The following is a 17255-nucleotide window of genomic DNA, read 5'->3' as shown; positions in this document are numbered from 1 at the left end:
CAGAGACTGAAGGTTCCGACAGGCTGCAACCAATTTCAAATGTCTCTTGTCTGTTAGAGACAAAGTCATGGACACTGAATCTATCTGGAAACCTAAAAAGGTTACCCTTGTCTGAGGAATCAAATAACTTTTTGGTAAATTGATCCTCCAACCATGTCTTCGAAGAAACAACACTAGTTGATTCGTGTGAGATTCTGCAGAACGTAAAGACTGAGCGAGTACCAAGATATCATCCAAATAAGGAAACACCGCAATACCCCGCTCTCTGATTACAGAGAGTAGGGCACCTAGAACCTTTGAAAAGATTCTTGGAGCTGTCGCTAGGCCAAAAGGAAGAGCAACAAATTGGTAATGCTTGTTTAGAAAAGAGAATCTCAGGAACTGATAATGATCTGGATTAATCGGAATATGAAGATATGCTTCCTGTAAGTCTATTGTGGACATATAATGCCCTTGCTGAACAAAAGGCAGAATAGTAGTCCTTATAGTCACCATTTTGAAAGTTGGTACTTTTACATATTGATTCAAAATCTTTAGATCCAAAACTGGTCTGAATTAATTTTCTTTCTTTGGGACAATGAATAGATTTGAATAAAACCCCAGACCCTGTTCCTGAAACGGAACTGACATGATTACCCCTGATAACTCCAGGTCTGAAACACACTTCAGGAAAGCCTGAGCCTTTACTGGGTTTGCTGAAATACGTGAGAGAAAAAATCTTCTCACAGGCGGTCTTACTCTGAATCCTATTCTGTACCCCTGAGAGACAATACTCTGAATCCAATGATTTTGGACCGAATTGATCCAAACATCTTTGAAAAATTTTAATCTGCCCCCTATCAGCTGAGCTGGAATGAGGGCCGCACCTTCATGCGGACTTGGGGGCTGGTTTTGATCTCTTAAATGTCTTGGATTTATTCCAATTTGAAGAAGGTTTCCAATTGGAAGCAGATTCCTTGGGGGAAGGATTAGGTTTCTGTTCCTTATTTTGACGAAAGGAACGAAAACGGTTAAAAGCTTTAGATTTACCCTTAGGTTTTTTATCCTGAGGCAAAAAAACTCCCTTCCCCCCAGTAACAGTTGTAATTATTGAATCCAACTGAGAACCAAATAATTTATTACCTTGGAAAGAAAGAGATAGCAATCTGGATTTAGAAGTCATATCAGCATTCCAAGATTTGAGCCACAAAGCTATTCTAGCTAAAATAGCTTAAGACATAGATTTAACATCAATTTTTATAATATAAAAAATAGCATCACAAATGAAATTATTAGCATGTTGAATCAACTTAACAATGCTAGACAAATCATGATCTGATACTTGTTGCGCTAAAGTATCCAACCAAAAAGTTGAAGCAGCTGCAACATCAGCCAAAGAAATTGCAGGCCGAAGAAGATGACCTGAATATAAATAAGCTTTCCTTAGATAAGATTCAAGTTTCCTATCTAAAGGATCTTTAAAAGAAGTACTATCTTCCGTAGGAATAGTAGTACGTTTAGCAAGAGTAGAGATAGCCCCATCAACTTAGATTGGAATTTTGGCAAAAGATCCCCAAACTTCTGGCAAAGGATACAATTTTTTTTTTAAACCTTGAAGAAGGAATTAAAGAAGTACCAGGCTTATTCCATTCCTTAGAAATCATATCAGAAATAGCATCAGGAACTGGAAAAACCTCTGGAATAACCACAGGAGGTTTATAAACAGAATTTAAACGTTTACTAGTTTTAATATCAAGAGGACTAGTTTCCTCCATATCCAATGTAATCAACACTTCTTTTAACAAAGAACGAATATACTCCAAATTAAATAAATAAGAGGATTTATCAGTGTCAATAGCTGAGGCAGGATCTTCTGAATCAGATAGATCCTCATCAGAGAATGATAATTCAGTATGTTGCTGGTCATTTGAAATTTCATCAACCTTATGAGAAGTTTTATAAGACCTTTTACGTTTATTAGAAGGCGGAATGGCAGACAAAGCCTTCTGAATAGAATCAGAAATAAATTCTTTTAAATTTGCAGGTATATCTTGTGCATTAGATGTTGAGGGAACAGCAACAGGTAATGAACTACTACTGATGGATACATTATCTGCATGTAAAAGCTTATCATGACAACTATTACAAACCACAGCTAGAGGTACAATCTCCACAAGTTTACAACAAATGCACTTAGCTTTGGTAGAACTGTTATCATGCAGCAGGGATCCAGCAGTAAATTCTGAGACAGGAACAGATTGAGACATCTTGCAAATGTAAGAGAAAAAAACAACATATAAAGCAAAATTATCAATTTCCTTATATGGCAGTTTCAGGATGGAAAAAAAAATGCAAACAGAATAGCCCTCTGACATAGAAAAAGGCAAGAGGCAAATAGGAATGGGGTCTAAAATACTGAAAATATTTGGCGCCAAGTATGACGCACAACAAACAGAAAAATATTTTTTGGCGCCAAAAACGTTCGGAAACGACACACTCGCATCATAGATGACGCAACCTTGTGAAAGGACCCGGCTTCAACTAAGACGCCGGAAATTATGAATTTGCGCCAAGGAACGTAACTTTGCGCCAAAAAAATCTCGCGCCAAGAATGACGCAATAAACTAGCATTTTGCGCCCTCGAGAGCCTAATTCTGCCCACGATTTAGAAAAATGACAGTCAATTGAAAAAAGACTACACCCCAGGTAAGAAAACAAAATTTATGCTTACCTGATAAATTTATTTCTCTTGTGGTGTATCCAGTCCACGGATTCATCCATTACTTGTGGGATATTCTCCTTCCCAACAGGAAGCTGCAAGAGGATCACCCACAGCAGAGCTGTCTATATAGCTCCTCCCCTAACTGCCACCTCCAGTCATTCGATCGAAGACAAGCAAGAGAAAGGAGAAACTATAGGGTGCAGTGGTGACTGTAGTTTAAAAATAAAAAACACCTGCCTTAAAATGACAGGGCGGGCCGTGGACTGGATACACCACAAGAGAAATAAATTTATCAGGTAAGCATAAATTTTGTTTTCTCTTGTAAGGTGTATCCAGTCCACGGATTCATCCATTACTTGTGGGATACCAATACCAAAGCTATAGGACACGGAAGAAGGGAGGGACAAGGCAGGCGCTTAAACGGAAGGCACCACTGCCTGTAAGACCTTTCTCCCAAAAATAGCCTCCGAAGAAGCAAAAGTATCAAATTTGTAGAATTTAGAAAAAGTATGAAGCGAAGACCAAGTCGCCGCATTACAAATCTGTTCAACAGAAGCCTCATTTTTAAAAGCCCATGTGGAAGCCACCGCTCTAGTGGAATGAGCTGTAATTCTTTCAGGAGGCTGCTGGCCAGCAGTCTCATAAGCTAAGCGGATTATACTTCTTAACCAAAAAGAAAGAGAAGTTGCTGAAGCCTTTTGGCCTTTCCTCTGTCCAGAGTAGACAACAAACAATGCAGATGTTTGACAAAAATCTTTAGTAGCTTGTAAATAAAACTTTAAAGCACGAACCACGTCAAGATTGTGTAAAAGACGTTCTTTCTTTGAAGAAGGATTAGGACACAGTGATGGAACAACAATCTCCTGATTGATATTCTTATTAGATACCACCTTAGGAAGAAACCCAGGTTTGGTACGCAAAACTACCTTATCTGCATGGAAGATCAGATAAGGGGAATCACACTGCAAGGCAGATAACTCTGAAACTCTTCGAGCCAAAGAGATAGCTACCAGAAACAGAACTTTCCAAGATAAAAGCTTGATATCTATGGAATGCAGAGGTTTAAATGGAACCCCTTGAAGAACTTTAAGAACTAAATTTAAACTCCATGGCGGAGCAACAGGTTTAAACACAGGCTTGATTCTAACTAAAGCCTGACAAAACGCCTGAACGTCTGGAACATCCGCCAGACGCTTGTGCAAAAGAATAGACAGAACAGAAATCTGTCCCTTTAAGGAACTAGCTGACAATCCCTTCTCCAATCCTTCTTGGAGAAAAGATAATATCCTGGGAATCCTGACTTTACTCCATGAGTAACCCTTGGATTCACACCAATGAAGATATTTACACCATATCTTATGATAAATTTTCCTGGTGACAGGCTTTCGAGCCTAAATTCAGGTATCAATGACCGACTCGGAGAAACCACGTTTTGATAAAATCAAGCATTCAATCTCCAAGCAGTCAGACGCAGAGAAATTAGATTTGGATGGTTGAAAGGACCCTGAAGTAGAAGGTCCTGCCTCAGCGGTAGAGTCCATGGTGGAAGGGATGACATGTCCACCAGATCTGCATACCAAGTCCTGCGTGGCCACGCAGGTGCTATCAAGATCACCGAAGCTCTCTCCTGTTTGATCTTGGCAATCAGACGATGGAGCAGAGGAAACGGTGGAAACACATAAGCCAGGTTGAAAGACCAAGGTGCTGCTAGAGCTTCTATCAGCGCTGCCTTGGGATCCTTGGACCTGGATCCGTAACAAGGAAGCTTGGCGTTCTGACAAGACGCCATGAGATCCAGTTCTGGTTTGCCCCAAAGTTGAATCAACTGTGCAAACACCTCCGGATGGAGTTCCCACTCCCCCGGATGAAAAGTCTGTCGACTTAGAAAATCCGCCTCCCAGTTCTCTACTCCTGGGATATGGATAGCTGATAGATGGCAAGAGTGAACCTCTGCCGATAGAATTATTTTTGAAATTTTTACAGTGTATATAATAGTCTAAAATAGCAGTGCACCCACTTGCAAATGGATGATTAACCCCTCAAGTTCAAAAACAAAGCAAAAAAACGGTAAAAACCGTTAAAACAGTCACAAGCAAACTGCCACAGCTCTACTGTGGCTCCTACCTTCCCATAAAACGACTTTTGTAGGCACAAAAACCCTTTACAGAGGCCCAATATGTCAGGGGACTCCTTCAGGGAAGCTGGATGTCTCAGAATGTAAAAACAACTGCGCAATTAGAGCGCGAAAATAGGCCCCTCCCATCATGCACTCAAAGTCAGAGGGCCTTAAAAAACTATTCCTAGGAGTAAAATAACAGCCATGTGGAAAACTAGGCCCCAAACAAAGATTTATCACCTGAGTAAAAAACTTTTACTTTTTACTGCAAGCATGATGCCAGTCGTTTATTAAATCACTGCAATCAGGCTTACCTTAACTATATCAGGCACTGTCAGCATTTTCTAGTTCTTATCATCCTCTAGAAAATAATATACTGAACATACCTCAGGGCAGTTAATTCTGCAGGCCGTTCTCCCAGCTGAAGTTTCCTCATACTCTTCAGTTATGTGTGAGAACAGCAGTGGACCTTAGTTACAACCTGCTAAGATCATCAAAAACCTCAGGCAAATTGTTCTTCTAATTTCTGCCTGAGGTAAAAAAACAGTACAACGCCGGCACCGTTTAAAAATAACAAACTTTTGATTGAAGATAAACTATACTAATTCACCACATCTCTCTAGCTACTTCCCTTGTCGAGAGCTGCAAGAGAATGACTGGAGGTGGCAGTTAGGAGAGGAGCTATATAGACAGCTCTGCTGTGGGTGATCCTCTTGCAGCTTCCTGTTGGGAAGGAGAATATCCCACAAGTAATGGATGAATCTGTGGACTGGATACACCTTACAAGAGAAATACATTTCTAAAAAATGCATTTCCCAGATATGAAACTGACAGTCTGCAAAAGGAAATATACTGAAACCTGAATCATGGCAAATATAAGTACAATACATATATTTAAAACTTTATATAAATACAAAACGTGCCAAACCATAGCTGAGAGTGTCTTAAGTAATGAAAACATACTTACCTGAAGACACCCATCCACATATAGCAGATAGGCAAACCAGTACTGAAACAGTTATCAGTAGAGGTAATGGTAAATTGAGAGTATATCGTCGATCTGAAAAGTGAGGTAGGAGATGAATCTTTATGACCGATAACAGAGAACCTATGAAATAGATCCCCATGAGGAAAACCATTGCATTCAATAGGCAATACTCCCTTCACATCCCTCTGTCATTCACTGCACTCTGAGAGGAAAACCGGGCTTTAGCATGCTGCGAAGCGCATATCAACGTAGAAATCTTAGCACAAACTTACTTCACCACCTCCATAGGTGGCAAAGTTTGTAAAACTGAATTGTGGGTGTGGTGAGGGGTGTATTTATAGGCATTTTGAGGTTTGGGAAACTTTGCCCCTCCTGATAGGATTGTATATCCCATACGTCACTAGCTCATGGACTCTTGCCAATTACATGAAAGAAATAGGCCACATCATGATAAAAAAAAAAAGTGAGAGCATAAAAGAAAAGAAATCATAGACTAAGCATCTATTCATATTGCCCACCTCCGTGAATATGTAAAGCAATGAGCAAAAACCCACAGTTCCAAATAAATGGTGTGTGACAGGAAGGGGCTTCATTGGTAAGTGTGCCAAGGTTGTGCCAAGATATCAAGCATTCAGAGCTGTAAGTAGAAGTTCAAATTAATAAACTATCAGCTAATGAAAATATGAAGAATCCATATAATATAACTTGTCCTACATAAGCACATGGGATAGCTGAAATGCTCTGAGTTTGCTTGGTGAGACAAGTGTAAAACAAATGATGACATTATTACAAATCTTAACAGCCAATCGGTTCTACTCATCAGTAATTTGTTTATAGGTTAAGAAACAGAAAAAAAACTAATCTAATTCAGGTCAGGAAAACACATGCAGAAAGCTTTATTCAGCAGTTAGACCATTTCTTATAGAGAAACATTACAAATCATTATACATTTTATAATATGTTACACATTTAGAGACAATATTTACATAACTGAAAGAAATCTTTACAATTATATGCAGAACAGGATTATATATTAGTCACAATACTTTGTTGGAATGGCAGCAGTTTGTTTACAAAAACATACATGGTTTGGGTGCAGAGACTGGGTCACATTATCTCCTTGGCTACCAAAGACCTGAGATCCAGGGACTTCTAAGCCCATTTTAAGGTATTCTATTCAGCATTACATGGTATGTCTGTTAGGAGTTATTTGGTGGGCTATTTATAGATCACCAGAGGCTCTGGATCTCATTTCCCAACATGGTATTCACTGCCCAGTAGGACGAACCCAAAATAGTGCCACCTCAGAGGAACCATACAAGCTGATTTAGGGCTTGGTATGGCCACACTGATATAACTTCATACATCAGAATAACACAATATAAACAGGTAGTTAGCAGCACCAAGTCTATGTACAATGTCACAAAATAAGGGAGCGGCACAAATGTTATCAGGGACCAGAGCACAATATAAAAGTAAAGCAAGGCAAGGGTAAAAGAAAAAAAAAGTCAATAAAACACAAGTCAGACAGAGCACAGAAGCAGGAAGACATATACAATAAATCATAGAGACTAAAGGGTGAGAGCAGGCACATCACACACAAAGCGAGACCTATGGAGCACAGAGGCTTGAGGTGTGGGGGAGTCATTTGTAGGAGCAAAAAACCCCCAAAGTTTGTGAGGCACAACACTGGGGCTAATAATAAGGTAACGTATGGGGTAGAAGTATAATGAGCAGTGGTAGCTGAAGGGAAGAGAAGAAAATTTGAGTGAAAAGTAAAAGTAAAAGGAGGATTAGCCAAAACAAGGTGGTGCAGGGACATAGATGACTGGAGGCGTTGGGGCAGGGGTTGAATGGAAAATGACAAACACAGGTATGGTGGGATCAGAGATAGACTAGAGGGGAATATGAGGTGGCAACATAAACAACATGAAATACATATCTGCTAGGTAGTAGAAAAAGGACAATAGCAATATTGTATATAAAAAACAAGAGGGCAGAGAGAGGGGCACTGTATTTAGGCAACATATGAGGTTATTTCAAGTGAGGAAGAGGGCACCAATAGTACTCTCTTAATAAAGCAATTAAAAAAATTAGTAACAGTCTGAATATATTGCAACAAAAACTTAGTAAATATCCATCCATTCGATACTGTCCAAGCCTGAGTTGTTCAACTCTCGTTCTCCACGGTGGGAAACTGCCCAGACAAACGCGCTCAGCGCTACACCTGCCTAATGTAACCTAGTGAACCGTTTCAGTGCAACGGCAAGCGGTAAACAGTATTACAGAGGCGCAGGAGACAAAGTGGGATCATACCTCACCCTTAGCTGAACTGTTGTTCGCTATCTTTATTAATTCAGTAACTCTATTAGGTCATAGATTTGTTCATTCGGCCATAAATTATTTTCATCTGGATTCATTCTTATCCTGACTAATGGGATATGAAGTTTAAAATAATCATTACATTTAACACCATTTCATTAACTTCCTTTTTGGTTTAAAACAAAAAAAATTAAAATCTTTATCGGCTGGTCAAGTGTACTCTATTAGAGAAAGCTATTTCTTTCACATCTTGGGATCAAGCAAAATAATAAGTGAAGAAGATAGCTCTACTGTCATTGCACATTTTTCCTTTTATTTCTAAATCTGCGCTTAAGATGTGACCTCACCCCCACCTTAAAACCCAGTTTTTTTAACACAATGCAACCCCCTCTAACCTGGAGCTCTAATAATCTTAGAACAAGTGTTACAATAGAACACCGGTTTTCAAACCTGTCCTCCGGCTTCCCTAACAGGACAGATTTTAAAGCTATCTGAACTGTAGCAAAGGTGAAATAATATTTGAGAGAATACTAACAGCGCTACTGTTTGCAATTGGAGGCACACGTCTATAGTGACCCTGGGTATTATCCAGATAGAGTAATTTAAGGTATTTTCAAGTATTAATTTGCAATAGGGTTAATATAAATGCAAATACCAAGAGAAAATATTATACACAGCAATTATCGTCAGAAAAATTAATAGAAAACATGGAAATAAAAATTGCTGTTAAAATGTCATACACGTCTCCTAATATAAGCGTGTAGCCACAAACAAAGTTACAATTAGTCCTTTACCGCTCCGTATTTGTACCACAATTGTTCTTTTATAGTTTTTTGGCAGTGGTTCCCAAGGCAAACAAGATACAAAAAAATGATTACAGACCGCACTTGGTTCAGTTCAGGTTGAAGCTGTTTTGCCGATGTCCACAGCGAGTACAAGGAAGGAGCGGGTGTCTCCTTACAGAAACTCCACAGATCTTGCTTGAATCTGATCAGGTGCTGCTGGTGTATCACGGGGCTTCCACTGTGTGCGTCCCGTAGAGGCAAAAACTATGTATAGGAGAAACAAGAAAACAGCGCATCCACGATTCACAGTAGAGTTTATTCAGGAGACACACCTACATATATAAAATTGCACTTACAAGATAATGATGATAAAAATGCCTGTAGCTCAAAAATGCCAGATGTGGCAGAAAAAATTGCAGTATGTGTGACAATATTATTAAAGGAACAGAGGTTAACAACTATGATAATAGTAAAAAGTTCAACATTAATTGTAGAACAACATGCCAATCCACGTATGTGGTTTATCAACTCCTATGTAAATGTGGGAAAATATATGTAGGGCGTACGAAAAGAACCATAAAAAGAAGATGGTACGAACATATTGAAAATATAAAGGCAGGATTTGACAAGCATAGTGTATCCAGTCACTTTAATAATGTGCATAACAGTAATCACAAAGACTTGTCTATAAGAGTATTAGAGCAGATAAAACCAGGACCATGTCCAAATAGAAGGTTACTATTACTTAGGAAATGTGAGACAAAATGGATACATCGCCTAGATTGCCTGGAACCAAAAGGCCTGAATATTGATATTGATTTGCAGGCATTTATGAATTAGGGCATCATGAATTAAATAAATACTTCTCAAATGTTCATAAATAGGTGCAATAATAGAGAAGTATACGGAAGTGTGTATAATCTTTTATTAGGTTCTTTTATCTTACATTAATTTTTCCATTATTATTTTTTACCATCTGCTACGACTATTAAGTTTATATTTTCATGAAGCATAAATGTATGAATTAAGTGCAATATGAAATGGGGGTCAAATACCATAAGTGAGATTAAGTTAGTTTTTTAAAAAAAGTACTTTTAATAGGTTTAGTAATAGGTTTTATAATTTCAAAATATTTTACATACTGGTGATTCTCTCTTTTATTTATGTTAGGGAATAGGTGAAGACATAGAATGCACATCTCTGTGACTGTTTGTGGTACTAGTGCCTATGTATTAAGGGTAATATGGTATACTAGTTACCCTCCCACAAACAGGTAATGAGTGCGGGAAAATTTGAAAGTTTAAGTTTGGTCTGAGAATAGAATCAGTCATACAATACATGTCCCTTGAGAAAGTCTGCCTGTGAGCAGAGGAAACGCGTTGGGTGTTCAATATTTCCCTGATATGAGGAATATTGTGTTTTAAATTTTTGTATTTGTATAAGTTGCTGTATTTAAGCCGGAGCAGGGAGGTCGAATTGGAAGCTGCTGGTCGGCATAAAGAGGAAACTTCTGTATGGACTGCTCAGGATTATAACCATCAAGCTAAATTTTGAGCTACAGGCATTTTTATCATCATTATCTTGTAAGTGCAATTTTATATATGTAGGTGTGTCTCCTGAATAAACTCTACTGTGAATCGTGGATGCGCTGTTTTCTTGTTTCTCCTATACAAAGGTGAAATAATCAGCTGATCAGTAAACATCTTTATTTTACCTGCTCTCATCCAAGGTCATCCTGAAAATCTCGCCTTTTCGGGAGGCCTGAGGAGAGGTTTGAAAACCAGTGCTATAGAGAGTAACTCTCGCTGCACTGCAACCTCTCTTTTTGTAGATTTCTGACCCATTTTCTGTAGCGTTCTACTCTGTTCCCTGCCCCAGCACAGTTTCACCAGCTTCACTGCATTAACTTGCTACTCTTTTTTCTTCAGATCCCTAATATGACAATCTCCAGGCCTGTGCCTTGCCTCGGCACAATTTTAATACCAAACTAGCTCATTTGCTAACACTCAAATGAGACACTTTCCCTCCCATCCGATAACTTCACACAACATCAATGCAAGGGTTAAAAATCTTCACATCTGAAATCCCATATAACAACTTCAAATATCAGCATTACAGAGTAAAAAATACTATTAAAAATCAAAGCAAACAATGAAAATAAATATTTAAACCACTAGATTGCCATGAATCAGTATCACAAAGTGGAATCCATAGCATAATGATCTGATCAAGGGATGAATACTGGCAGACAATCACGAATTTCCCCCACTTACCACCAAAATCGAGTGAAATGTATTCAACTGACATATTGGAGTAGGATGATGAGGCTGTGAGGTGTAAGGTTTGTATCCCTTGAACACCAATACACATATGTGTGAGGAAAGGGGTTATTTAGGTAGTTTAATAACAATCATATAATTATTGGGTTGAACGATGTCTCTCATGCAATGATAATGAACGTGATACTCTGGGTATTGGAGCTAAATGCCATGTCAAATCTATTCAGTACTCTAGGAAGCAAAATATGAGTAATAAACTTACTGCAGGAATACAGACGCCTGTGCATGCCAGGTAAGTGGGCCCCCAGCAGATGCTCAGAGTGAGGTAACATTTTGTGTTAATGGCACTTTGAATTAAGAACGGGAGGCTAAATTAAGCCTTTCTGCCTGTATTAACACCACATGATAAGACCATCTGGAAAGTTTCCCATTCAGAACGTTTCTTATTTTGGTTACAGAGGGATCTCCTGTGAAGTCATAAGCTTACATGCATGAAAAATGTTGGTCCCATTTAATGTGTAACAGTCACAGGACAAAAGGACATGGACACCGTTAATACTTCACATACGGTTCCAGGTCAAACAATTTCTAATGGCATTATGAAATATAAGCAATTTAACCCAATCATTGCCAGGGTGAATGTCCTCCACAGAGCTTCATGCATGCGAAGCATTGAGGCAGAAAGGTGCTAGACACAAATTCTACGGAGATTCACTGCTACATTATTAGCTAATAAACAGATGATGATAGCATGTGACCCACCAAGGCATAGGTTAAGGGAGGCAAATCTAAAGGGGCAGACCTCATACACAAGTGAATATTACTGGCACAGATAAGACCAGCAGCTTTGCATGGTTCTCCTACTCTAGTAGCCGGTCTAAACATACACTAGGCAGAATTCTTCTGACCTCCGGTACTAACGCAGTGTTAATGAAGGGAGAGTGCAGAAGCTGGCAGAATGGGAGAAGAGGTCAGCAGACCTAGAGAAGCAGATTGGGTTGGGGCGGGGGGAGGAGACATGGAGAAGAAAGATATGAGAAGCACTTGTGAAGAGACAACAGCAGAACAAGAGAAGAATGTAGAAAGAATGCAGAGCAAAGAATGCAGAAACACCTTCAGTGTATATGGGCCTAAGATTGCATATGGCCTAAATACATCTGTGATACAGATGAGCAGCTGACAGAATCCTCATTTTAAAGAAACTGAAAGTAATGCTGTCCCAGAACCTTAAAGGGACATTAAACTAAATTCCCATCATGCATATGAAAGAGTACTATTTGAATCTTAAAATATTTGCATGTAAAATGGATAACAGAGATGGTAAAACAGATTTGTGCACAACCCATTAATAGGGAAAGATTTTCACTGACTAAGTTTTAATGTCCATTTAAGTGATGCATATGCACTTAGTGACCGGAGGCATGTGACTTCATCCTAGTATATTTAGCGCTGCGAAATCTGTTGGCGCTCTACAAATAAGCGATAATAATAATAGTATATGGGCTGAATTTAGGTATCACCAAGATGAAAAGAGCTACAGTTATCATCATCTGCCACATAGTGTTATAGTTATGTTTATTCAGCTACACTTACCTAGAAAATATACTGCTTCACTGGCTGGTACATAAAGGGTTAAAACAGTCCATGTATGTGTGCATTTTGTCCTCCACTGGCAATGCAAGTGTTAAAAGAATTGGGCTGTATTAAAAGGAATGATACTGTGAAGCATTTTGGTATGGTTAAGACACTTAAAGTGACACACATACACATATATATATATAAATAAAATATGTGTTCATTGTTTGTAAACAGCTGACACTTAATATATCTCAGTAAACAACTAACAAGCAGTTACATTTTGTGCGTGTACAGACCTATACAATGTGAAGGTAGAAAAAAAAGGGTTTTGTTTACCAAGTGACCAAGGTAACTATGACATTGTCAATATGCTTCCTCGTGTAACCACCACTAATACAGCACAATTCTTCTATGGCGTCATATTCAGAGCAAAGATCTTAAAAGACACTGCGCAAGGGAATAGCCAAAGTAAAGAAGTCTTTTTCCAGGGATGCACACTCGCCTAGGAGGCACAGTAGTCATATCATGGCGGCTACCACATTGTCTATGCGCCTCTGCTTTATTAAAGACTCAGGCTTGTGATCACTGTTGGATGGAAGTTGTAGAAAAAAGGGCGTCATTCTATAGTCACCTTTTCAAATGTCGTTGTTATACAAATAAGACTTGTACTGTGCCTGTTCCCTAACCTTTTGGTTATACAATTACACTGACTGGTGGGGTAAAGCACAAAACAATTCTACAACTCTAATCCTGAAGGGATCCTGCCCAGAAATTATATCAGAACATAACTTCCACAAGCTCTTTTTATGCTAAAAGAAATCTGTAATATTTTTCTTAAAAAAAGAAGATTTCAGCTTCAAGTTGAGCTAATGGTAAAGACACAACACTTACAGTAGGCACCAGGTGTGTGCAATAGGAAAGCAAGCACAGAGTGAAACCCACAAACGGTTAAACCTATAATCATCAGATGAGACCGATCACAAAACCATAGTTCTCCTTCATATTGCTTGGTTTACCTTTGCCATGTTCCCTTTTGCATACATTTGGTGCACAAAATCTGTATCTACATTACTTGGCAAATCTGATAATAAAAAAAAAAAATTAAGCAGACAAACATTAAATTAAAATGATCTGTTGGCTGTAAGCATTTATAAAAGCATCATGTAAATCAATGGTTTTATAAAATGTTGGGATATTAGCCCTAGCAGTGAATGGGTTAAACTTGTAAACTTAAATGTAATAAGGCACCTCTGCTCGTGGATCAATGTCCATGTATCTTACAAGATATCCCTATGAAAAACATATGAGCTGTAGATCGTTTAATACCCTGTTGCCACTTACACCAACAAAGATACCCTATATAGTGAGCAGGGGATGTGATACACCATCTCATATAGTGCAGCATTAAGTTTAAGCAAATTCACATCCTAGCTTGAACATCTTCATTGGGTGAAGGGACTCTATCAGGTTCCCTTAATAATGGGGCACAACAGGCAACCCCCTTAATATGAGAGGGATCGTAAACTCCAGAATGCAGGAATACAGAGATGTTGAGGAGCCAGCAGAGGTCAGACTCTATAATAGGGAGGTTGGAGAGTGAGATACTACAAGCTTGGTACTCTAGGTGGACCTATAGAGGGCAAATGTTAACGTTTTGTTGGGAGTTCAGAGATAGTGGCGCAGCCCAGGCTGCAAATGGGAATTCTGGGACTTTGTAACATTGCTTGAGAGCATTTCAGCTGCAGGTTCTTGCACTGCTGGAGTTTTGGCTTTCTGTGATTCCAAGCTACTTAGTCCTGAATCCCTTCCTTCTGCCCAGGCTCCACCACTCATTTGAATAACTGGCTCCTGAGCTGCTGTGGCCCCTGGTGCTGGCTCCTTCCAGTCATTAAAATTGCAGTCAGTTAATTGACCAGGAAGCACCACTGTATGTCGGCGCCAAGCACTCTTCCTTCGACGAGTCTCTGGGGAGCCAGGTTTCCGCAGCGCAGCCACACACAAATCGTCTGCTGCTGGCCTAGAACGCTGGAAAGTACGAGAAGTGCAGGGTGTCACGTTATCAGGAATATCCAGCTTTCCTCTGCAAGGCCTCCTACGAGCAAATGTGTCACCTGGGATAAGCCTTTGAGAAGTAAATGAGTCTTGTGAGCGTGTTCCACATTCTGTGTCTGTTTCCATGTGACTTAGCTCACTTCGCTCATCATCTGCCAAATCTCCACCACGAACACTGGAAGCAGGCTCAGAACACAGTGTGGAGAGTGTGGAATATCCTGAAACAATAGAACGAGTGTCTGCAGGAATCCTCTCCTCTACAGGGCCATGCCACTGACTCCCAACATCTGTCTCCTCTGTGTCCTTGTCCAAAACTAGTAGTGTTTGCCCACTTGCAGGCTCTGAGCAAGTTGGATCCAGGGATTTATCGGCATCCTCTTGCTCCTCTACACCTCCAATCTCTTGCTCAGCCTGTATCGCTCGAGCTGCTTCCTGTTCAGAATCATCTTCCTCTGTACTACTCCCAAAACGTTTCTCATCTCGCCTCTTCCTGCGCTTGCGATTGACAGCTGAGATAAAGGGAATGGACAGGATTTCACGAGCATACAGCTCCTTTCGAGAGACCTGAAAGCAATGTATATAATTATTCAGTGCAAAATTGTCAGTTCCTCTTGTAGGTACTATATTGCTCTGGTAGGATGGTAGGATTCAAAAGATCAATTCAAAGCAGTTACTCCACCTTACTTAGCAGCCTTACTAATAAAGGTAAATAATTTGCTGCAATGAGTAAGCCCACTTCTAAAGCAATACCAAATCCACAGAAATTAACACTAAATGAGGCCTAGTCCTCAAAGTACAATAAACCCTGCAACCTTGCTTCCCTGGCTCCCTATTAAAATACCCACCCATTGCAATTAGAGCTACCTGGCCATGGTCCCTCATGGTCCTCTTCATCAGTGTGGTCTGGGGCTGTTTCGGCTGGGCTCAATGTTAAAACTGAACCCAACCAGTCAGAAGGGGACCAAGAGGAATCCTGTTATTACTAGTGCTGATTAAAGAGAACTAAACATCTTAAAATTCCAACATAAAAACATAATTTATGCTTACCTGATAAATTTATTTCTCTTGTAGTGTATCCAGTCCACGGATCATCCATTACTTGTGGGATATTCTCCTTCCCAACAGGAAGTTGCAAGAGGATCACCCACAGCAGAGCTGCTATATAGCTCCTCCTCTCACTGCCATATCCAGTCATTCGACCGAAACAAGACGAGAAAGGAGAAACCACAGGGTGCAGTGGTGACTGTAGTTTAATTAAAATTTAGACCTGCCTTAAAAGGACAGGGTGGGCCGTGGACTGGATACACTACAAGAGAAATAAATTTATCAGGTAAGCATAAATTATGTTTTCTCTTGTTAAGTGTATCCAGTCCACGGATCATCCATTACTTGTGGGATACCAATACCAAAGCTAAAGTACACGGATGATGGGAGGGACAAGGCAGGAACTTAAACAGAAGGAACCACTGCCTGTAGAACCTTTCTCCCAAAAACAGCCTCCGAAGAAGCAAAAGTGTCAAATTTGTAAAATTTTGAAAAGGTGTGAAGAGAAGACCATGTCGCAGCCTTGCAAATCTGTTCAACAGAGGCCTCATTTTTAAAGGCCCAGGTGGAAGCCACAGCTCTAGTAGAATGAGCTGTAATCCTTTCAGGGGGCTGCTGTCCAGCAGTCTCATAGGCTAAGCGTATTATGCTCCGAAGCCAAAAGGAGAGAGAGGTTGCCGAAGCTTTTTGACCTCTCCTCTGTCCAGAGTAAATGACAAACAGGGCAGATGTTTGACGAAAATCTTTAGTAGCCTGTAAGTAAAACTTCAAGGCACGGACTACGTCCAGATTATGCAAAAGACGTTCCTTCTTTGAAGAAGGATTAGGACACAATGATGGAACAACAATCTCTTGATTGATATTCCTGTTAGAAACCACCTTAGGTAAAAACCCAGGTTTGGTACGCAGAACTACCTTGTCTGAATGAAAAATCAGATAAGGAGAATCACAATTTAAGGCAGATAACTCAGAGACTCTTCGAGCTGAGGAAATAGCCATCAAAAACAGAACTTTCCAAGATAAAAGTTTAATATCAATGGAATGAAGGGGTTCAAACGGAACTCCCTGAAGAACTTTAAGAACCAAGTTTAAGCTCCACGGGGGAGCAACAGTTTTAAACACAGGCTTAATCCTAACCAAAGCCTGACAAAATGCCTGGACATCTGGAACTTCTGCCAGACGCTTGTGCAAAAGAATAGACAGAGCAGAGATCTGTCCTTTTAAAGAACTAGCTGATAAGCCTTTGTCCAAACCCTCTTGGAGAAAGGACAATATCCTAGGAATCCTAACCTTACTCCATGAGTAACTCTTGGATTCACACCAATAAAGATATTTACGCCATATCTTATGGTAGATTTTCCTGGTGACAGGCTTCCGAGCCTGTATTAAG

General features: G+C 39.7%; 1 protein-coding gene across 2 annotated transcripts in view; it reads right to left on the bottom strand.

Annotated features, from left to right (window-relative positions):
• Positions 1-12964: 12964 nt before the first annotated feature.
• ARHGAP23 (Rho GTPase activating protein 23) overlaps positions 12965-17255 on the bottom strand; it is a 289496-nt gene continuing 285205 nt past the window's right edge. For both annotated transcript variants that reach the window (XM_053697729.1, XM_053697720.1), the window contains exon 24: positions 12965-15385. In XM_053697729.1, coding sequence (XP_053553704.1) covers positions 14435-15385 — 951 coding nt within the window. In that variant the 3' untranslated portion in view covers positions 12965-14434. The remainder of the gene's footprint in view (positions 15386-17255) is intronic.

This window comes from Bombina bombina, chromosome 1 (genome assembly GCF_027579735.1).
Source record: "Bombina bombina isolate aBomBom1 chromosome 1, aBomBom1.pri, whole genome shotgun sequence".
NCBI lineage: Eukaryota > Metazoa > Chordata > Amphibia > Anura > Bombinatoridae > Bombina > Bombina bombina.
Note: the sequence above shows the minus strand (reverse complement) of the source record. Positions and strands in the feature narration are given on the sequence as shown.